Source organism: Haemaphysalis longicornis, unplaced genomic scaffold (assembly GCF_048455015.1).
Source record: "Haemaphysalis longicornis isolate Haplotype H1 unplaced genomic scaffold, Haemaphysalis longicornis Haplotype H1 scaffold_2, whole genome shotgun sequence".
NCBI classification, from domain to species: domain Eukaryota; kingdom Metazoa; phylum Arthropoda; class Arachnida; order Ixodida; family Ixodidae; genus Haemaphysalis; species Haemaphysalis longicornis.
The window spans coordinates 34581440-34605698 of record NW_027526295.1 but is presented as its reverse complement, the minus strand read 5'-3'; the positions used below and the strand labels follow the sequence as shown (position 1 = coordinate 34605698).

Here is a 24259-nt window from a genome sequence, read left to right as displayed (position 1 = left end):
TTCGGATCAGGATTACGTGGCACTTTAATAGAAGAGAGATTTCGTCGTAAGGAGGGGTTACTATATTGGCTTCTGGATTTCTTCACCACGATATCTTCACCCCTCGGTTTTTGTGGTAGTAACTACATCGATTTTTTTATCCCGTGCCCTTTGTGTAGTTTTTATCCTGTGTAGTTTGTATGTCGTATCATGTGCCCTCTGTGCCCTGCCCAGGACAATCCCTGCATGTGCCCACGCGGCGTTTTCGCACATGCCACCGGCATCGCCACCACCATGGAGGCAACATGACTGGGGTTTCTCTGTAGACTAACAAAGACGAGGCGCAGCCCGGCGGGGCTGGGATGGCCTCGCCTTCGTCGGATCCCGGTTCCCCCGGCACCTCGGCGACAAAAGTGCAAGCCAGCTTGTCGAACATGTCTCTCTCGGATCGCTGCAGCAGACGCAACCCGGAGAGTGAGGCAGAGTACGAATCTTCCGAGTCGTCAGGTGAGCGGCGCTCACTGCTTGTGGCTGCCTGCCTGTTCCCTGTTTCGATTTCCGCGCGCTTAACACTAAAATGACCTTACAGCGGGGTTGAAAACTAAGTGAACGGGTACTCTTTGCATTTCGAAGTTATACTTGGCGCCCTGTTTCGTTATGCACGTGCACAATACGGCAAATCACTGTTGGGCCATGAGTGGTGGCTAAATAGAAAGAAAAGCTAGGATTGAAGCGTACGTTATTTGTGACGTAGACTTCCGGTCAGCTCCTGCGTTGTGGAGGACCCTCCGGTTTTGTCGGCATTGCAGGGCTTCGCCTCTTGTGCTCTTGTGATGTCGTTCCGACTTTTCGTGGCCAACATATCTCGCTATACAACTGTGGTGGTAGGAACTGAGACTGAAGTACTTGCCATGTGATGCTCTTGCCCAGGCCGAAAACTGGTGTAGGGTGGAGAAATATACCCGTTTTAAATACACGGAAATAGAGAGAAACAAAGAAGCCCAAGGCTCACAAATGGCTTAGGCGAACGCCACGTGAAAATAAAGTTTGGTTTAAGAAAGTCACTCATATGTACCGCGCAACGGTATGCATGCACTGCACCCCATGGTACAGCCATGCACAGCCACACATACACAAATACCCCATCGTAACGCTAAGTCAAGAAATAAAAAGTCGAATTCCGGTCTTTCCACTTTTCTGATAAAGCGTCAACACTGCAAAGGTCGTGATTTCGAGCTTGCGATGACATCTGTGTCGTGAGCGGACACAAAGACACATTGATTGACTGAATAGAGTTCAATGATTATGGTTAACTATAACGCGTACGTGAAATGCGAAGGGGTACAAAAATTTTCCGGGAATGTTATACGCAGACTACATTCTTCTGTTAGCTGATAACCAAAGCCACACACAAAGCCAGACACCTCGGGTTCAATTTTAGCACTAAAAATCGGGAATAATGGGTTTCAATGTCACTAGCACGCGCGCACTATTAATCCAGTACTGCAAATTACCGAGAGTGAACGAATATAAATATTTGGGAGTGTAGCTAAAATAAGGAGACAACTACTTAACAACTCACAAGGAGCAACTTTATAATTAAGGAAGGCGAAACGGAGCTATAATAAAGCATAGAGCTCGGTTGGGGTATAACAAATATGAAGTAAATATGAAGTAGGAATGTGGAAAGGAGTAAAGATTCCGGGTCTCACATTTGCGAATGCAGTACTCTGCTTAAAATCTGGTTCACTTCAAGCGTGCCTTGAAGTCAACCAGAGAACGGTAGGCCGCTTGGCCTAACAAGCGCATGTTAAACAACTAACGAAGCAGTGCAGGGAGATATGGGCTGGGCGTCGTTTAAAGTTCGAGAATCTCAATGTAAAATATGTTTTGAAGGGAGTTTGATATCTACGGAGGCAAAAAGCTAAACGTTTTAGATACCTATAAATGAAAACCATGGACACCCAGTGGCTAAGGATGACTAGAGGGCTATAACGCTGAAATACAGAAAGAACAGGGGAGAATCAATGACAGCCAAGGAAACCAAAAAAGAAGCAGGGCCGATACAAACACATATATTGAAGGAACTGGACGCTAAAACGTCGTGAGGGAGGTACAGGGCAGGGAAAAAGGACAGCAGAAAGACACATTTCTGTAATAATGCCGAGGGCAGTGCCCTGCTGTTTGAGGCTCGAGCAGGTTGCTTGAGGACCTAGAGCTTTGTTGCGAACTATACACAAAACGATTAAGTATGAGTGGCCGGCTGAACAAAAAACACAATCTGTGCTTCACGCAGTGTTATAATGCGAGGCTATCCATCCAAATCTACGTGAGGGGAATATTCAGCTTCCAGAAGCCCTAGGATTTAAGTGTAGCACAGAAGGAGCTAACTTCAAGGCTGTCAGTGTGGCTAAAAGACTATTAGAATGCTGGTGAAAGAGAAGGAGAGAGGGAAATATTGCCATACCACAAGGAACAGCCCAAAATATCATTTCAGTCTGCCCAAAGAGCAGCGCTAGAATTAAGCAAAGGGTGCAACATACGTATATCAGCTTCTTTGGTAAAATGACACGTCATTACCCTGTTACAAAGGGGATACCATTAGCAATCAATTCATCAAGCGCCCGGCCTGCACTGAGGTGGAAATGGAATGTCGTTCTCTGTGCTTTGCTGTGCACAAAACGTTCTGTTGTCGTCCCGGTCCTGGTTGAGCTCAGTCTTGCAGCCTTTGTATCACGTCTACAAGCTACGCAGAGCTGTGTGTACGAACACCCGTATTATTGCAACTAAGCTGCTTATGTCTAATCCCTCAGTTCTTGCTCCCGCGTGGAACGAAGACTCGCGGAATTGGTACGCCATTTGGTGGGCATTACGATTTGCTCTTGGGGGTGAGCTACGCAGCTCGTCGGTGGGTGGCGGCTCAGTCTCGTACGTGCGTCAATTTAGGCAGCGACGTGTGTTCAGCGTATGGAAAAATAAAATAAAAACTACTCAGGGCCTTGGTATTTTTATAAATTGCCCCTGTATAAATGTCTCCTTATTAGCGCACTTCTGTTCAGAGGAGAAGCCAACTTTAAGGGAATCCTTGTGAGCTTATCTTTGTAAGGGAGCTTTCGTAAATTTGTTGCGGAGTGAAGCACGGCCATCTACGCCGTAATGTGGCTACAACCCCATTTTGTCCTCCTCTCCACCTCCGCCGCTTCTTTTACGAGTCGTGTGAACTCCTTGGCACGCGCAGCATGTACGTCACCCCTGCAATTCTGCAGTGCCGCGCGCTCCTTACCAGCCACCTGTGCGCCACATTAGAGCCTGTGCTGGAAATGAGATTGGCGTAGTCGCGCTATAATAAAACGTCTTTGTCTGTGCCACACAATCGTGTGTGTCCTTAGTGTGTGACGTAGAGGTGGGGGCCACTCTCACTATTCAATATATAGAATACCGAACATAGCTAAATATAACATAGCAAATCCAACCACATCGCCAGCTTCCCTGGACGTGCCTTTTTTCTTGAGCAAAGAGCTCTGATTTTTCTTTATTGGTGCAGACGGGAGCGTCAGAAACCTCACGACCACGTTCTAACGCTGCGATACCCTTGCTTGTGCGCTGCGGAGGATGAATGATGATCATGGCGGTGATGATTATTAGTTTGATGATAATGGTGGTGGTAGCGGGGATGGTGACTATGGTACTGGTGATGGGGATGGTGACAACGACGAAGATGACATTGCATCTGCTAATGATCGTTGCAATCGTCGTGTGCTGTCTCTACACCCAATTGAAACGCCTTCTTACAGGACCCGCGACGGTCATGCGAGAAGGTAAATTCACTTGCATGGCTACCAATAGGCAACATATATGTGCTAAGAAAGAACTGCGGGTGTTACGGATAGACCATGTTGTGTGTGCGTTGACGTGGCGCGAGGCGCACAACGTGACTCAACGCGAACGCGTGACAACGTAAAGCGCACAACGCGACTCGGCGGGTAGGGCTTTCCGGCTGAGCTCAGAGGTGTGCTGCGAAAACAATTTCCAGGGCCCGTTTGTCCGTACGCATAAGTTCCCGATTAAGTTCCCGCTTACGAATGAAACGCCAATTAGTCGAAGTCAGCCACAGAAAAAACGCTGGTTGCCAGAAAACCCGACGGAAACGCTAGCTTAACCGAGCGTTTGTATCACTTTTGGGCAAACGACTGATTACCTAAAAAGCGCTAAAGTCGTAGTTGAGAACTTACTCCCATACTTATCGCGTTCGGGCAAACGGGCCCTGGACTGAACCATGCAAGTCGGCACTGCGTCTCCGGCTCTGCGAGTGCTTTTGCTTGTGCATGTTCGACTCTGCTTCTAACGTGTCGGCACTTGTTTTTACCGTTACATGGTTGACTATAAATTGGCTCGCTCTTTCGGCGAAGGCAGTGCGTCTTTTGCCACCGCAGGGAACGTTTCTCTGCCCGTTCGAGTTATCAAGTTTCAAGCACGCCAGTGTGCTGACTTCTGCACCATCCTTTTTCTCTACTCACTATGCCTTAAAGAAACGGAGTTTGGATTTGGCTCTTCGTCGTCGTAATAGAGGTAGATCTCCCGCAACCCCCTCACCCTCCACCCTACCACGACGGCACGGGTCCTAGTTGTCCGCCTTCACCCTTGTTACATGGGATGAAAGCACTTGGCAACTGCGCCAAAAACATAGTAGTATGGCAAGGGTTCAATAGTTAGGGAATATCGTGACGGTAATGTAATGTAATTGTGTTCTTAGCACTTTTTCCAGTTTTTTGGGTAGTTTTCCGAACAGGAAATAAATTACCGCATCCCTTGGATCAACTTTAATTGAATATCCGCAAGTAAGGCTTGGGTTTGGGCTAGTTGGCTATACATCGTTTGAAGAAACAGCGGAAGGACGTGGACGACAGAACGTAAAATAAAGTTCTGGCGTTTTTGAGCCCCCCTTTCCATAGGGGCGATTTTCCGTGCAAGCCGGGTGAACTTCCCAAGCGTTGTAATCTCACACAAGGGCCCAGCACTAGACTGGGGAGTCGCTTGTACCTATTTTACCGGTAGGTGCCCGGTGCCACCAAGGCACACGAATGCACATGGTGCCTTCCGCATCCATGGTGGACGCTCAACTGGCAAGCGCCTGTGGCAGGACATGCCGCCAGACTCTTTCACCCCTGGCAACGGCGCAACGCGGCATGATGGACGGGGCCCCGCTAGATGGTCAAGGGTCAGGGGCCTCTCGCAAGGGTAACGGCAGCTTTGCAGACGTGAAATCCCCTTTCAAGGGTCTGCACTCGACCAGGGATGCCTGTACCCACTAAAGAAACCGGTGGGTTGGGCGGTACCAGGATTCGAACCCGGTGCTTCCCGCCTACAAGGCGAATGCTGTACCTCTGAGCCATCGCTGCAGCGCTTGTACTGTCTTTTTTACGTTCTGTCGTCCGCGTCCTTGCGCTGTTTCTTCAAGCGAATATCCCCACCTCTCTTTATCGCCACTTCAAAAATACTAAATGGTGCACTAATAGCAGCGTTAAGAATGAAAATTATTTCCACGCTAACGCAGGAAAATGTGCGCAGAATTTTTTCGGAACAAAATCGTCGGTTCGAAACGAAAGTGCTCGCACCCATACATAATTGTATATCGGTGTATATTGGTGCGTATACACTCCCCCTTCGTCGTAATTAACTTCTCAAGCACGTTAGCCCTAAGAAGGCTTCGGCAGGGTGAAACATACAACTACTTTTCAGTAGGGGCTCAAATACACTGCCCCTGTGTCTTAATAGGTTTCACTGCCTTCCGCAAGAGATAAAACGTGCTGCGGAAAGTGGAGTAAGATAATTCTTTACTTGCAAAGCCCAGACTCTCCGGGAGAACAATGCCGCCATGGCCGGCGACCTACCGAAATAGTTTCTTCAGTCACGCAAACTCCATTCCCGTCATCTTAAAGGAAAAAACGCTGAAAAACGCCGACGAAAAACGAAGCAGACATCAGGATTAATAGACTACAAGTGTACCCCCCTCCCGCTCTCTTTTTTTTTTTTTTTTAATGCAGAGCATTTCTTTAACTCACATGTAGCGTCCGCCGTGCGTCCGCAACAGCTCAGCGCGCAGGCGCGCCCTCTCCCCCACTCCTCCTCTCCCGCATCACGCTACCCTCCTCGCTCTCCACAACAGGTCCGCACCCCTCCTCCTACACTGTATAAAAATAATACTTACAGGCGCCTGGTTTCGATCCCACGACCCTACGGGCGGAACACAAGGTACATAGTGCTCTGCCCACTGCGCCACAAAGCCGACACAGAATGGAAGGCTACGAACGCGCCTTATATCCTTGACTGATTCAAACTACGTCAGGAAGCTGCTGATACAACGCATTCACTACCTGTGGGCGGAACGCGAGGTACATGGTGCTCTACCCACTGCGCCACAAAATCGACACAGAATGAAAGGCTACCAACGCGCCTTATATCCTTGACTCATTCAAACTACGTCGAGAAGCTGCTGATACAACGCATTCACTACCACCAACTCCCCAAACACTAAACGTTAACGCAATACACCCACCCCCTACGCGACGCATTTACGCGAGTCCCCCTCGCGGGGAGATGGGCCCTTTTTCAATAAACGCTTTCACCCACAAAATCCACGAAGAATAACAGGCAATGGCTGTAATGTCTACGACGGCCTCGGCAGTTGCCGCCTAACGGCAGTAATAGCTTACGTAGTGATAAGGCCAACTTTCCAACTGCTAGAAACAATACATAGTTGGCAGCCATAGACAGCCTTCCCGTCACGGTATATTAAATTCTTTTTGAGATGCAGATACGTGTTGTGGTCTTTGAGGGATTGAGGACGTGTGTCTATTGGGCTGTAAGAGCCCTCCTTGGCTCCTCCCGATTGTCATCGTCCGAGAATGTCACCGTAACTTCCGCTCCCACTACCAGAATAATTACTCGATGTATTTTGGCTTGTTATTTCTTACCACATTGTGCTATCCGTGCCTTGGCCGTTACGTTATTTCCTAGAATCAGCCCTCTCCTCACCCATACCCCTTCTTTTTAAAAAAAATAACTTGCTCGGAAATTGGGCTTCCTACTCGAAACCTTCTCTCAGCCCTCTTTTATACGGATTAGCGGGACTTTTTTTACTATTTTCTGTTCTATTTGTCCCCTGTCGGACTCCTCATCTCCGCGTGTTAACCTCCTCTCTCACCTGTCAAACAGTCAGTGGCACGCGATCCCCTATTTTGGTTTGACGGCGTCGTAACCAAGCGAACGATGTGAAGACCGAAGGCTGAAAGAGCACGCGGAGGGGAGTGTCGATAAATTGTGAGGGGAAGGGTGGTTTGCGGAGGTGGCGCGAGACGCTACTTTGACAGTGTGGGGGGGGGGGAGAGCGGTTGCCGATCCCGCGCTAGGCACGGGTATCAGAACCGCCCTCGGCGTCTCGTGGCGTCCGAGAAAGAGAACGCACCACCAGGTATCCGTTAAATCAAGGGCCTTGTTATTTCAAGTTCGCCAAAAGCACAGACGCCCAGCACGCGCTGCGTGCTGCAAGTCATCGTTCCCTCGGGGCTTTCGTCGCAGCCCTCGTTGCGTGGCTCATACGAACCACGTGACATTTGTACGGGTGTTTTAAACACGATTTACAACAGCATGCTCGTGGCGCCGACGCGGTGCGAGATAATGGGAGAGTAGCGCGCGCCGCCGTGCGTTCGCTAATCATGCGTTCGCTGCCTCGGACGCAGCAGCTATGCGTCGTGACGTAGAAGACAGCAGTTCGCGCTGCGCACAAGTTTTGCATTAGAGAGTATCGTATTGCCAGGCAGTTTTTAGATGCGACGCTGAGAGGAGCATCTCTTGCCGGCGGCCCTGTCCTTCCTGCGTCGTCGTCGTCCTTGTCCGCACAGCTGCGTCTCTCCTCCACTCGCCTCCTCTGCTCTCTCCGTGATAGCGCGCCCTCTAACCCAAGATCTGTGGCGCGCACAGTGCGGCGCGCTCTCTCACTCCGCCGGTGGGCGCCGCTGCGCGCGGCGCAAGCGCGCTGTGCGCATGTGCAGCGCCCTCTCTCTCCGCGGTCTCCTCTCCTTCGGGCGCGCTGCGCATATAAGCGGAGTGCCGCGCTCCGGCCGGTCTCTCAGTCGACGGTCGTCCACGCCACGCTTGCTATCTCTCTCTCTCTCTTTCTCTCTCTCTCTCTCTCTCTCTCTCTCTCTCTCTCTCTCTCTCTCTCTCTCTCTCTCTCTCTCTCTCTCACACACACACACACATTACCCGACGATTGCTCCCGCAATTCGAGTAATCGACCTAACGGAAACGCACAATGGAACCCCCTTCAGCGTCGCATACCACCAGGGTTCACGCGAGAGGAGGTGGGCGTAATTTTTTTACTTCCCATTTCCTCACCAGGAAATTCCGAGACATGTCTCTTCATGTTAAGAGAGCATAAAACAGTGTCTACCGGAGGGCGACGGATATCGTCCTTGAAAAATAAATGTACTTAGATCATTTTGCATCCCGTAAACCAGCGCTGCTCTGTGACAGTACGGGATTTCTTCACAGACCTCACGCTTGGTATGATATTAGAGTGGCGTTTTATGTGCTCAAGCACTACTTAAGCAATGAATGGAGGCATAGTCGAGTAGGTGGTAATCTATGACGTGCCCTAAATCTTCACGCACGGGCGTTTTGGCATTTCGCCTCGGTCAGGAGAAAACTTTCCGCTGGCAGCAACAAAACCTTCCGCGTCGTGCTTAGCTGCCCAACGCCTTATCCGCAACAGCGGGTGCCCGTAACCACACCCTGTTCGGCAATCTAAATGTATGATTCCCGATGAATACCATATCATTTCGACTCTCGCAAATCGACCATGCAGGTCCAAGTTTGTCGGCACAACACAGTACACAGAAATCTTCCCAAGAAGTAAGCTCTTTTTTTTGTTTTTTGCTTTCCTCTAAACATGTAAACGGTGGCCATCTTCTCGCGGAGACTATCCCTTGGCTCGTGAGGCATCGTGTCTGTTGATCCTACGAAGCGCGCCATTCCCTTACGGCGCATTGCTGGGCCCATAGAGATAATATACTGACTCTAGAGGGAAAGCGCGCCGCTGAGCCAATGCATTGGAACCGTACGACACACAGTGGCAGACATGATACAACGATTTGAAGGTTGCCAGCTGAGCTTTTGCTTACTAAAAACGGCGAAAGCGATGGGTTGTAATCTGGCAACGGGCTAGTGTGGCGTTTCCGCGTCCGGCTAGCGAAGCATGCCGGGATTAATTGTAACATGGCGGACCGCTGGCCAGGCGGATTTTGTGTAGGCGGCGTCGACAGAATTGCGTAGTTTATCTCCTGTGGGTAGGTAACCGACGTGTTTTCGGTTTAGCGTGTGACTTGTATGTACTGAGACTATTTGAGCAAGGTGTGGCAACGCTCACACAACACTTGCGCGTAAGCTCGAATGCGACTGATCGCATGCACGAGGACGCGAAGGAATCAGCTTATCCGTACTGGTACTGGGGCGCACAGAAAAAATGAATCTCCGTCATGATCTCCGTACATTTTTGCGCTGTGCTGCTTTGTTTTCCATTCTGTGACATTTTGCGAGTCGCTCAATGCTTTTCAAATGAAGTGAAGTGAAGAACTATGGCTTTGTAGCTGAATGTAAAACCTTTGTTGACACACACAAAAAAAGAAAAACGTTATCGCATGGGCCAACGCTGATACTGCCGGTGAGTCGCGGCCCTTTGAAGCGGTCGATCGCAGGCCAACTGAGTGGCAGAATGCATGCCAAGGGAGTATGCGAAATACAGTCAGCGGCGTGTCCCGTTTTCCTTTCCGTCTGTATTCGTCAAGTCCTAGCTGCTTTCCACCACTTCAAAGGGAAAGCTTGCAGGACTGAATGGGCAGTATTGAATGGCAGTAATTTGCCGCACAGAGCTCGCGAGGAGAGAACATTGATTTGTTGACCTATTGTGATTGATTAAAAAAGAAACCGCATTTCGTTACCTATTTTTTCGTTCTACCTTCACGAACGTTTGCGCGAAAGTTCGAAGCACGGAGAGCTGTAAGAAGTTCTATGAATAAAACAACTGGAACCGAACAATTATAAAAGTTCCTTTTATTTCTCTTCCAACGGGAACAATCGCTGGCTGCCACTCCGTAGCCTGTAGTGAACTTGCGGTAGTCAAGGTCAGATCGGAATCGCTGTTCCGGCGTCAGTTCAGGGGCAATAGACAGGGTGTTTAACGTGAAGAAACGAATGACAGCCTCGCAGGCGCCCGGGGAGGCACTTGCTCAGCGCTTGCATCCGAGTTGTATCAGTTGTACCCGTTTTGCACGCACGCAGATTTGAGCTGGATACTGCACACACACACACACTGCGCAAGTCAGGCGCAATGGCCTCGCCACTTCCTAGCGCACTTCAAGAAATCGGAACCAAAACTGAGCTACGCACTTACTTTTTTATCGCAAATTAGAGCTTAATTACACTAAAAGTATTTTGTAGAGCTAGTTTTAATTACTGAGGCAATTACTTGCAACTGTTTTGCTTCAGTTCTTTGTTTTAGTTAAATAATTAACGAACAACTCTTTACAAAACTGAGTACAATTGATCTGGCAACCATGAGAATTGTATCATGTCAGCGCCCACGATTCGTACGGTCTCGGAGCTCGCTTTACCCCCCTGGCTGGGCCACGCACACTTCATTAATGTCGACCGGTATCCGCTAGGACAATGCAAGGGCGACGTGCTACACCCAATGGCTCCCCTTCTCTGCGCTGCGGCCGAAGAATGGAGCAAAAGGGGACGGGATGCGCCCCCGGGAGGGCCCCCATTTTTAGCACGCGTTCTCGGGGCGTGCGTTGCACCTGCAGCGCCTCCGCTCGACTGGTTCTCCTACTTAATAACGCGTAATTGGGCGTACCGTAATGATTTTCTTCCTTGCGTGAGGAACGCGTTGTAGGAATGCCTGCGATTTCGCTATCTTTTCTGGTGAACACGAAAGCAAGGCTGCATTATTAGACGAATAATTCGAGAACGAGATGCAATAGGGGCGCTCCCCATCATTTTGTCGAAGGAAGTAAGCACATCATAGCAAAACAGCACGAAAGGAAAGAAATAAGAAGTGCAGTGGTTCCTTTGTCTCATGGACGGCAGTGAAATGGCACTGACCTGGAGCCTCGATGTTTGCGCAGCGCACGCAGATTACTTCAATGTTGGGGTGTTATGCACGAGATGCACAGACAGACAGACAGACAGACAGACAGACAGACAGACAGACAGACAGACAGACAGACAGACAGACAGACAGACAGACAGACAGAAATGAAAGTTCTTGGTGAATTCATAGCGCAAAAAGGGACGAGGACACAGAGAGAACACACAACACAGCGCTAACTTCCAACTAATTTTATTTCACATAAACGTACAAATATGTATCCCCAGCCTACCCGCAATCACTTCCCACCGTCACCGCCAATGCTGACGTGTTGCAGCCATGCGCAGAAACGTTGCCTCCTTATCCGACAAATTCAGTGACGGCACACTCACACAGGACATAGGAAACCATGTGTTAAGTGCGCAGTCGGTGTGGTGTATGATGTTCCCCTTTCGTGTGGAAAGCGTTATATAGGCCAAACCGGCCGTTGTCTTAACGACCGGTTAGGCGAGCACAGGCGGAAGGTCAGCAAATACAGGGATGGCCATTTGTCTGTTCACTGCCACGACTGCGGCTGCGGGCCACGGTTTGAGCAATGTGCGATTCGGTCGAAACACAAGGAACAAAAAAAAATTGGCGCCAATCCACTCGGTGAATGTGGTTGGAAAGCAAAGCTGTAAACGGCAGCCACAACGATTACCCATGCGCCATCACATAAATTCACTCACGTCGCTCTACAAATCCTGAAACCAGAGAGAAGTGAAATGTACCTAACCACACCCTGTATTACTTCAAAGAGATATTTTTGCTCAGGTAGAATTATTGCATGAAGAATGAACGGTGGTTGTTTGGTTGTATTGGTGTAGCACATCAGTGAAAACTTTTTTTATAAAATAAAAGCTCAAACCCGGCGTCAGACGATTTCACTTCTCCGTCTTTGCCGTAGCGGACGGAGGTGATGAGATCGGTGGCATAGACGGTGGAGGAGGAGCAGGAGGAGGAAACACTTCTATTAGGACTTCTTAACGGCCCAAAGTGCGGTCCAGGAGAATGGTTCCTTCTTCACTGTAGCCCATAATCAGTCCGCGCCGCCTGTGCCCTGTCCACCAGTTGAAGCTGGGTAGGTAGAGAGGGGCTGGATAGCAGCATCTCCCATTGGTCTTGTTAGGTAGTTGAAAGAAGGAGAGGAGGTGCTCAGGGCTAAAGTTGCACACCCCGATTAGGTGGCAGAGTGTACCTACTTATGAGCAAAATTTACATGCAGCGTCTTTGCGATTCGGATGCATTAAGTGAACAGGCGTCCGGTGTGGGAAGAAGCCGGATTATATGAGCCGTAGGGTAGTAATTGTTCTTCTATGGAAAGGTCAGGGTAAGCCAAAGGTAGAGTCTGCCTCAGATAGCGATAATTCTGGTTTATGTCCTTGAATGAGACAAGCGGGTGACTGCCCTCGTGCAGCACCATAGCACTGGGGGAGAAAGTGCAGGCTTGGTGGGCGTATTCGTTGCCCTCCATGGAAGCGTGAGCAGGTGTCCAGATGAGCTGAATGGAACCATTTGGGGAGTGGTTTTTTAGCGCACGCAGTGCAGGTCGGGACACCAAACCCGACAGGTAGTTCCGTTAGGCTTGTTTGGAATTTGTGACTACTTTACAAACCCTTGGTTGAGAGCCAAGGCGATGGCTGCCTCTTCTGCTGCCATCATGTCTTGGGTCTTGAGTGAGGCACAGCAAGGAGGTTTGTTCTGGAGGTAGACACGATGATGACGTACTGCTGCACTCTATGTTTGGAGGCGTCTGTGTAGATAACTGCATGATCCCCACCGCTGGTGATGTTGAGCGCTTGAGCCCGTGCTTGTCGGTGACCCTCGTCGTCTGAGGGGTTCATATTTCTAAGCAAAGGGAGCATATTTTTTTCTTCTCGCCAAAAGCCCAGGAGTACATCAAGCGGAGTAATAGTCTGTGCTGCCCAGCGAATCTGGTTAAAGATTCGGCAACCCGCCGCAGTTCTGCTCATTCGGAGCTTCTGGATAGAAAGATGACCACCTCTAAGCTTTTCAGAGCCCCGTGCTAAGCAGCCTCTGTGGGCGCCCTCATGGGAAGGCAAATGGCTTCCTCAACCGCCATTCTAATCATTATATAAAGCATCTTTATGTCCTCCTTGCCGAGAAGAAGACAGGGGGTTGACGTAAGTGATTCTGGAGAAGACGAAAGCTAATCGAAAGGTGTCGGATTCCTTGAGGCCTCGCTTCTTGGTGGTAACTCGCCGGATCATGTGTATGATTTATATATGTCGTTTTTGACGCACTGCAAGGATATGTTACTCTTGGTGTTGTCCTGAAGATGTAGGCCCAGGATTTTGATGCTGGGGCATGGAGTGATGGCCTGGCCATCAAGGAGTATTTGAATGTGTTTCTTGAGGTATTGTCTGGCGTGAGGGCGGACGACAAGGAACTGATATTTTTTTACGCGAACACTGGAAGCCACAGGCCTATTGGCGTCGTACTAGAAGTGAGACGCCATGGGTTAGTGTGTGCGTCGTTTAATCGCTATCGCGTAGCATTTAGCGAGAATGCATGGGTTAAAGCCGTAGATGTGCTTGGTCAGTGCACAACTTGTCTTCGCCGTCTCCGCCTGGGCTCGTAGCTGAATCGGTAAGACTACGGGTACATGGTTTGTTACTCTGTTAGTTCCAGGTTCGATCCCTGGCGGTGCAGTAAATTCTTTTATTTCTTTCCGGGAGTTTTCTGGTGACACCAACGGTCGCGAAAGAACCCTTGGGGGGTAGAGGTAGAAAGCTTTGCTTTAAAAGTAAGAGAAATAGTAGAGGCAGATTTGATTAGTAAAGCGGGGTTGTGCTGTGTGAGTGTGCCGTCACTGAATTTGTCGGATAAGGAGGTAACGTTTCTGCGCATGGCTGCAACACGTCAGCATTGGCGGTGACGGTGGGAAGTGACTGCGGGTAGGCTGGGGATACATATGTGTACGTTTGTGTGAAATAAAATTAGTTGGAAGTTAGAGCTGTGCTGTGTGTTCTCTCTCTGTCCTCGTCCTTTTTGAGCTATGAATTCATCAAGATCGCCACACCAACTTGCCCAAGAATCCGTACTAGAGAAATGAAAGCTTCACTAGCCGGAGGGCTTGCTATGTACGACGTAGGCGGGCAGATTGACCCAATAGAAAAGTGATGTAGCACGAAAAAGTAACGTAAATACAAATAATTGAAGAGCCATTATACACGTGATGATTAGCTGTTTCCTAATTAGAGCTTTCTAATTAGAAACGGCCAACCAGGACAATCTCCACTCCAGCTGACACAATAGAACTAGCGGAGCTTTCGAAGTTAATCAATAAGCGTACGACAGCTGACATACGGAAGTGCAGTATGGAGAGAGAGAGAGAGAATAAACTTCTTTATTAGCAAAAAAAAAGAACAAAAAATGTGGAGTGGTGTCCTCATTTCAGGACCCCATTCGTGGTGCCAGCTGCGACAGCCCTTTCAACCAACCGAAGCTGGTCTTCCGGACTGGAACTGGACAACACGCTCTCCCACTGCTCATAAGACGGGCGACGAATTCTGTCCAACTTGGGGTTTTTCTGACAACCCCACACCATATGGTAGACCGTGCCAGGTTCGCCACAAAACTGACACAGAGAGGAGTACTGGGTCGGGTACATTAGGCGCAATTTCGTCAAGTGGGGAAACGTATTCGTTTGAAGCAGATGATTGAATACGCTGTAAAGAATGGAGGGGGCCTGAAAGCAGTGAAGAGGCGTCTTGGCTTGGGGAAAAATGAGATGTATGCACTTAAAGACAAGGATGGCAATGTCATCCCAAATAGGGATAAAATAGTCACAGTAGCAGAGGAGTTCTATAGGGATCTGTACAGTAGCCGGGACATCCGGGATAATGGCGAACGAGAAAGTAGTTCATAGGAGATAGACGTCCAACCAGTAACGACCGAAGAAGTAAAGGAAGGCATAAGGAAAGAAATAAAATGGGGAAAGCACCTGGTGAGGATCAGATAACAGCAGACCTCTCGAAGGATAGCGGAAAAATTGTACAATTGTAAACTTTTTTTCCTCCCACATACTCCCTAGAGGTTCTTTCTCGCCTGTCCTCTAGTGGTCCTCCTTGTAAGAGTTTTTTTACTACATGGAACAGGGAGGTTTTGTTTACCTCCTCAAAACAGGGCGTTTTTAGGTTATAGAAAGGAGGTATTTAGGGAGTTTTAGGAAATGTTCGGGAGGATTTACCTCTTTCGCTACCGCGCCTATCAAAATCGATCAATTTGATCGATACTTTTGGGAGCGCCTTTTCATAGCGTTCCAGGCGTTTCTCGAACACGTAAACCTGTTCGGAGTTAGATCAGAAAATTGCCTTTCAAAATCAGTTTTGTTTTCATTTTTGCGACGGAAACGTGATTTTTGACACGCTTTTGAATCACCTGGGTGTGGAAAAGGGGCGTGGTCATCGCGCGTCACGGCTACCAACGAAGAATGCGTGCAACTCGTAATTACTCTGCACCAGCGCTTCTTTTTTGATATCAGGGCGTGAATGGGGAACTAGCAAACGATTTTCAATCGTCAGGTTCGCGCTCTGAGAGTAATAATCCCAGAAATCGGCTGAAAATGTCAAGCAGTGCCTGGTTGCAAAGCTACCTTATGATTTTAGGCAGTTTTATTCTCTTGCGCAAGTTGTTCTAAGTACTGTGGTAGTTCTACTTACCCCAAGACCATTCGCAAACAGTTTACAACAGTTTCGGTTTCGTTTCTGCATCGCGAAATTCATATTTAGCGCTACTACGCAGTTACCCAACTTCAAGGCTACCTGCCATGGCGCCTGAAGAGTCCGCGACTGATCCTCGAACAAAGCACGCCGCCCCTGATTTTCCCCCACCCTAACCCGATTTCTGCGATAAGAACTTCAGATGCAAGTCAAAAGGTCACACCCAGTCGCCAGATATCTGTTCCGCCGAGGACAGCGCTTCAAACCGGCCTTACACTGCCAGCTGTTCGCCTTCCAGTTTCGTTTCCATGCGAGGGTATATCCGGGTGTCTAATGTTGCTGCTTAGTTGAACTGTCTATTCGGACGGAGTCTCCGATAAGTTTTTGTACTGTTTCATTTGAAAAATGTAAGGTGGCGCTGCAATAGAGGAGGGTTGTTGTGCTGATCTTTTTCATCGCGCTCCTGCTACTCGGCCAAAGATCGCAGGGCACGATTCTAGCTCATCGTACCTCATTTCCGCGAGCAAGGCTACAATTGCGAGTAAGAAGATGATAATAAAGCTCAGCTTTATGTTTTGAGAGATAACTGACCGTGAACGACAACAAGCATTAGCCACGGCGTTCCGTTTTCAACTTCATGCATGTTTTTTTCTGCATTGCGTGCTTGTCCCAAATATTGTGCTCGCTGTAAAGGCAAAGTCAGCCATTGACAAGATGGTTTTACGTTATGTGGGGGCAAATTGGTGCCTCTCATAACGTCAAACCGCCAGATTTATTCCAGGGAACCACCCGAAATTGCACATTTTGAATTAGAGGTTGGGCTTCACCGCATGACACGAGCACCGTGCGTGCTAAAATTTTTTTTTATATCTGAAAAACTGTTCCGCGCAAGTCGACATTTTTTTACGGTGTGTTTTTGAAATGTTTCCCTACAAAATGTATATTCTAATTTTTTTCTTCTACCGGTGGTTTGATATACACAACTCCTTTTTTATCATTTTTTTCGACAACTTGACAAAACTTTTGATTTTGATATTTTTTTTTTCACAACTATGATATATGAAAACCTTTAAAAAACTGATGTTATTGGAAAGGCCGTTAAATATTCTGCATTTTGTGCTCCTGCAATTAGTGTCTAAATAATTTTTTAGCAAGAAAAAAAATGTTTTCTTGGACCCCTAAAAATTGGTCAATTTTCTGCGGTAGCGAAAGAGTTAAGGAGGTCAACATGGAGTATTCTTTACTTCCTGAAGGGCGTTTTTAAGTGATGTTTATGGAATTCTTAGGCGGTTGAATAGGAGCCTATAATGGATCCCTTTGGAAGTACTTATGTTAGTTTAGGGGCGTTTTTAGGAGGTTCAAGGGAAGCATTTACTTCTTTTGAATGGAGTTTGACGAAAGCTTTGGGAGTTTTGTAGGCCTTCCGAAAGGAGGTTTTCAAGGCCACAAGGGAGAATTTCTAGTTCCCTGCGGGAGTACTGATTTCTCACGGTGTTTCTCGATTTCAGGTTTATTTCAAACGAACTTTCGCAGACAAGTTTACATGGTACATGGTGTACACAAGGAGGTTCCGAAATAAATACTTATTGCGACCTCATATTACAAATCACAAATGGTACATTGCTAAACAACACGCCAATTAGGAATTGAAGACAGCAATACGATGCTAGTTGAACAAACTGTAGAAACAATATAACTACAAGAAATACGCGAAAAACAAAGATAGGCACAAACACAAACGCATGGTAAGTGAAATCATTATAGAATACTAGCGGATCGAGAACGCGTCAGTACTTATCAGAACTTATCAGTACGCATCAGTACTAAGTACACAAAGTGAAGAAAAAATGGTTGCAGTGGTTTACAACAAAACAATTTTTCAATTTGTGGTGAAATGAGCGAGAGCTGTGCAACGATTTGATATTGAAAGGTAACAAGCATTTTGTAGGTGGTAAAGGCACAAGAGATAAATGATGTAGGAGACAGACTGCAGTGAGATGGCTACGGATAAATGAGTAATATAAAGAACGAAAAATATGCTGCAGAAAATACCAGTGCGTTTTGATAAAGCCACAAATGCGCCAAGAAAAGTGACCGAGTCTGACGGGTTAATTGCAATGATATAGAACAGAATGGGTGGTATCGCGACAGCTTCTTTAGAGTGAGAACAAAAAGCCATGAAATTCCTGTTTTTCGGATAATTTTTAGTTGATTCATTTCGCACCAGTTGCCAATATTATTTAGATAATTGTTTCAAGTTAAACTAGTTTGTTAATATTATTGCTTCACTGAAAGATAGCTGTATTATCAGCATACAGAACGGCCCATCAAATATCCCATTTTCCGTAAAAAAAAAAGAAAAAGTCAGAAATATAATACGGAATTCTTTTTGACTACTATCCAATGATTACAGGATTGAAAACAAATATTAGTGAGCGATATTGATGCGATAAAAGTTAATTCGTTCTAAATCCTTCACACGTGGTTTGGTGCACGCAAGGTCCAAAAAGGCATGTTCCACAAACGTTAGAGCTCTGTGTGCCTTCTTGGGATATTGAATGTTGAAAACCCAGTACGATGCAAACAGGCTACACAGTCCTCTCAGTAAAGATGATGCAGTCAAGACACTCTGCCCATCGATGTGGAGGCTAACTTCCCCGTTCACGGAATGCAGGCAGGGAGTAAGAGGAACATCTGCCTGAAAAAAGCAAAAAAGGAAAAAAAAATGCCCCACACGTAAAATGCCCCAACAGTAATCAAATTGTAAGGCCAGGTTCCCTGCGAATTCCAGCACCTAAATTAGGAATGCAAAGGCTTCATAAAACCAAGTGCCAGTACATTAACCGTCGTGGCTTTTGCAGCAATAAAAAAAATATTACTTGCGCACAATATACTCGAGCACAACTTTAAAAGACAGTGAAGATAAAATGCAAGTATCTGTAGGTTGATAGATTAGTTTTTGTTTTTGACTGAAAAACCCTTTGGTATTGCACGATTTTGTTAACTGCTGTTTCTTGCTTTAAGATGCCAGCTTGCATCTATTCAAGTGAGTGGGCACAGAGTTAAAGATGCAAACCCTTACACTACCTCTCCCCTACCATGGTGGCTCACTTTCATAGAAAAAGTGCAACTTTTGCGAGCTGGACGGCTGTTGCAAGCCGTGGCAATACTCACTTCTGCTGGAGGGGCCAACTTGGCTTCCGAATGCAGCCTTGCCTTGTACAGCACAGCCTATCCTGCCTGAAGATCTATGAAGTCACTCAACTCGATCATGTATCAGGATCTGCCGAAGGAAATCGTGTCAGCAAATAATGAATTCATGCCGGACAGGCACCCACTGTTTCAGTTATACTTGCAGATACCTCTACCTATTTCCCTCCCTGGTGTTACATCCAAAGCTAATTTGTTACGGCTTGTCTCATCAAGTATGGTCATCTGTCATAACACAGCTAGTCATACAGGAAAGTCCTTCACTGGGTCAGAAAACACTTTCTTTTTTTACAGTAGTAATAAACTAGGCGACTCAGTCATCCGTATTCTGACACCTTAATATTCTGTGTCACCGAGCTGACAAGCATGATTGGTGCATAAGGTCATTTGTAGCCGCAACCGTTACTACAGCCTTGTTAGCTAACGTAAACCTCGTTCATGGCACCAAATTACTTGTGATTGAATGGCAACAAAAAAAAACAGCTGAAGTGGAAACGCTATTCTCGCAAACTTACCAACGCTGCATGCCACACACACCTGCCTTAGTTAATTTACCGTGATTGTAGAAGTTTCCGTCACGCAAAACCACAGTGCACTTTTTGTAGCTGCAAGCTCCGTGTCAAAATCGAGTGTCAGATGAATCGAGTAATTTTTGTGTATGGTCTTACTATTGATTATGACAAAGTTATTACCAACAAAAGAAGAGTGTGTGCATTGTTCTTCTAAAAAAATGATATCCTTTTGTATGCCCGGCAGACTTGTGTCATGATACGGTAAACTCGGTTCTCTTCCATAAGGGCATGCATTTCTGTTTTTAATTACGTGGCCTTAGCTGGCGACTGACGGGCCCAGATTTTATACAGACCCCTCATTATCATCCGAAAGGGAATAAAAACATTTCGGTTTCGAACCACGTCGCCGTCGTGGTCCACACTATATGCATTTAATCGTTCGATAGGCTCATAGCATCTTTTACGCATGTCACCGTTTCCTTAATAGGGTACGCTGTTAGATGTGAAGAGTCGACTCAAGCGAGCAAACAACCCCACCGAATCTACAGGGCACAGTTTTCGAAGGGGGTGGCCGTCTGATCTGCGGCTTTCGCCGACCAGAGCGCTAAGAATGAGTCAGAGCCTTGAACGAAAACAACACAAAGACTTATATTTGGACAGGCAAGCCATCAGGAGCGTTAACAAATAGATATTACAAAGTAGAGCAGTTATCGACAAGGTACTTACCAAGGTAATCGCTAACAGAATTTCTGCAACCTTAGATTTCAGTCAACCTAAAGAACAAGCAGTGTTCCGTAAAGGCTATTCAACAATGGACCATATTCACACGATCAATCAGGTGATAGAGAAGTGCGCTGAGTATACTAAACCCCTATATATAGCCTTCATAGATTATGACAAAGCATTTGACTCGGTCGAAATCTCAGCAGTCATTCAGGAATTACAGAACCAGGGTGTAGATGAGCCTTATGTAAGAATACTGCAGGATATCTACAATGGGTCCACAACTTCCATCATCCTCCATAAGGAGAGCAGTAAAATACCTACAAGGAAGGGCGTCAGACAAGGAGACGCAATCTCTACAATGTTATTCACAGCATGTTTACAAGAAGTATTCAGAACGTTGGATTGGGAACAGGTGGGAGTAAGGGTTAATGGAGCTTACCTCAGTAACCTCAGATTTGCGGATGACGTTGCTTTGATAAGTAACTCGGGGGATGAATTGCAAAGCATGCTTACCGCACTGGACAAACAGAGTAGAACCGTGGGCCTGAAAATTAATATGGGGAAAATTAAAGTAATGATCAAGAACCTCGGGACAGCACAGTGGTTTGAGATAGGTGGCGAGGCAGTGGAATTGGTAAACGAATATATCTACTTAGGCCAAGTTGTTACCCCAGATCCCAACCATGAGGCAGAGGTAATTCGAAGGATAAGAACGGGATGGGGTGCATTCGGCAGGCATTTTCGGATAATGAATGGCAGCCTAACATTGTAACTGAAGAAGAAAGTGTATGACAGTTGCATCTTACCGGTACTCACCTACGGGGCAGAAACTTGGAGCCTCACTAAGAGGGTTCAACCTAAATTGAGAACCACTCAGCGGGCAATGGAGTTGGAGCGGAATATCATAGGCGTAACATTACGGGACAAGAAGAGAGCGGAATGGGTCAGGGAACAAACGCGTGCTAAGGACATAATAGTAGAAATTAAGAAGACGAAATGGACGTGGGCAGGGCATGTAAGGCGAAGGCAAGATAACCGTCGGTCATTAAGGTAACAGAGTGGATCCCTAGAGATGGCAAGCGTTGCAGGGGGCGGCAGAAAGTTACATGGGCAGATGAGTTCGAGAAGTCCGCGTGGATAAATTGGTCGCAGTTAGCACAGGAACGGGGCAATTGGAGATTAATGGGATAGGCCTTTGCCCTGCAGTGTGCGTAGATAGGCTGGTGATGATGATGATGATGATGATACACGTGAAGGTAGATTCAGAGTGGAGATATTGGCGGCGAGGTGGTTCAGTGGCACCCCCTGGCTGCTTACGTCAGCTTTGGGACTCCCGCCGCTGTCGTCTGCTACCCTCCGCTTGTGAGGGGCAGGAGTGCCCGCGCTATGAATCACCCGCTGTGATGCTTTAGTGCATTAAAAAGTGTATTTCCGGTAATTCATATATTTTGCCAGCTTCTGGGGTCTCTGAATAAGTTCAAGCTGCATCCCGCACAAGTTTGCGACGCATCAAAAGAGAGAAATTTTTAAGCGAACAGGTCAGAATATCGTGTGTAAGTCGTCCTTTCTAGCTTTTTTTTTGCGGGGTTCAGTGCTCAATGCTGCTCGCTAACTATTCAAAATGAGTTGGCTTCCTTAAAATATTTTGGAGATGCTCCAATGAAAACTGAAATCAGTAATGCTACGCACCAATCAGGAGGCCCCTGCACACATCACACAAACAAAGCGGCTAAATACTCTTTCATTTTTTACTTGTATCAGATGAATGGTTTTGTGTGCCCAACGCTTGAATTTTTCGGCACCGTCACAAACGTCTTATTAGGAGGTTATGGGATGATTGTGAGCTCACAAAGTTCCTCTGAATATTTTTTCTTCCGGTGGCATGGCATACATTCCATTCTGCATAAATGGGCTTTAGTTATGGCTGCGTGCAAGGAGGTGCATATCCCTAGCGAGCGTTGTTGGTTCACACGGAAATACAATGACAATGTATAAGCTACGCCACCGAAAAACGGAGCAGGCAACGTTGTCCAAAGCATTCTAAGGTGGCTTTTGTGCCTCGTATTTTTATTATAATTATCGTTGTCATAACGAACTGACCTTCAACCCAAACGATGATGACGTATTTACGGAGTTGAAGGCTTGATATACTCGCTAAAGAACGTAATAAATAGCATACATGCAAGGTTTATGGTATAACAAGAATCGAAGCCGAATCGGCAGCTCTTTATTGTTTTCTACCCCTTCGGGTGTAAAGAACGAATTCTGGCCTACTTTGGGATGGTGTTCAATTGATTAAAAAAATTACCCCTGCTGTCCTTCAATGAAGTTTTACTATAACGCATATCGAACATGGGGATGGGGAAATGTACCGTAAATATCCTTCCGGGTTTCAATAAACATAGAATACACGATTAGCATGCCTGCGTGCGTGTGAATGTCCATACGTGGGTGTTGTGTGTGAGTGTGTGTGTGTGTCTGTCTGTCTGTCTGTACGTGTGTGTGTGCGTGTGTGTGCGCGGCCGTGTGTTTTTGTGTATGTATGTGCGCGTGCGTGTGTGTGTATTTGTTTGGGAGTGTGTGTGCGTGCGAGCATGCGTGTATGTGCGTGGTTGTATATGTGCGTGTGTAGAAGTGTAAGTGTGTGTGAGTGCGTGTGTGTGTGCGTGCGTGTGTGTGCACGTGTGTAAGTGTGCGCGTGCGCGTGCGCACATCCGTGTTCATGTGCGTGCGTGTGCCTGTGCGTGCGTGCGTGTCTGTGTGGTTGCGTGTGTGTGCGTCTGTGTGAGTGTGCGTGTGTGTGTGCGTGCGCGTGTGTGGGAGTGTGTGTGCGCGCACGTGCGCATGTGCGCGTGTGCGTGCGTGCGCGTTCGCGCGTGTGTGCATTTGCGTGCGCGCGCGCTCGTGTGTGTGTGTGTGTTTGTGTGTGCGTGCGTGTGCGTGTGCGTGCATGAGCATGTGCGTGCGCGTTTGTGTGCGTGTGCGCATGCGTGTGTGCGTGTGTGTGCGTGTGTGTGCGTGTGCGTGCGCGCGTGCGTGCCTAAGTGTGTGTGTGTGCGTGTGTGTGTGCGCGTGCGTGTGCGTGCGCGTGCGTGTGTGTGTGTGTGTGTGTGCGTGTGCACGAGTGTGCACGTGTGCGTGGGCGCGCGTGCGTGTGTGTGTATGTGCGTGTGTGTGTGCGTGCGTGTGCGTGTGTATGGGTGCGTGCGTGCGTGTGCGTGTGTATGGGTGCGTGCGTGAGTGTGTGCCTTCGTGCGTTCGTTTGTGCTTTTGTGTGTGTGTGTGCGGGTGCGTGTGTGTGCGCGCGTGCGCGTGCGTGTGCATGAGTGTGCGTGCGTGTGTATGTGCGTGCGTGTTTATGTGTGCGAGTATGTGTGCGTGCGTGCGTGTGTGCGTGTTTGCGTGTATGTATGTGTGTTCGCGTGCGTATGCCATGCGTGCGGTTGTGCGTGTGTGTGTTTGCGTGTGCGCGTGCGTCTGTGCGGGTGTGTTTGTGCGTGTGCGTGTGTGTGTGTGTGTGCATGTGTGTGTGCGTGTGCGCGTGCGTGCGTGAGTGTGTGTGTGCGTGCGTGTGTCTGTGTGAGTGTGCGTGTGTGTGGTTACTGCGGAAACGTATTATGGCGGCACACCTGCAGAAATTATGTAAACTGACTAGCACTAACTCCTCTCCGAACTGACTTTTACACTCCGTATAAGGACAGAAATGCAGTAATGAAAAAATGAATGTCCTTCCTAAGTCTCTGTGGTTTGGTTTACACCTACAAATATCAGACAAGGTTGAAACCCCGATTTATTTGTGGATGAATCGGAAATGGCGCCGTTCCCTGTTTACGAACACAGCCTGTGAGCTTGAACGGACCATCTCATCGGTATCGTAATCAATCGCTAATGTTTTTCTCAACAAACCCCCATACTGGTTAAAAGCCTTGTATAAAACTAGCAGGCGTCTATGCACACAG

General features: G+C 47.6%; 1 protein-coding gene across 1 annotated transcript in view; it reads left to right on the top strand.

The window, feature by feature from the left end:
• The first annotated feature begins 341 nt into the window (after positions 1–341).
• Positions 342–24259, top strand: part of LOC144167900 (natterin-4-like) — a 29910-nt gene continuing 5992 nt past the window's right edge. Inside the window, exon 1 of the mRNA XM_077697037.1 lies at positions 342–486. Coding sequence (XP_077553163.1) covers positions 342–486 — 145 coding nt within the window. The remainder of the gene's footprint in view (positions 487–24259) is intronic.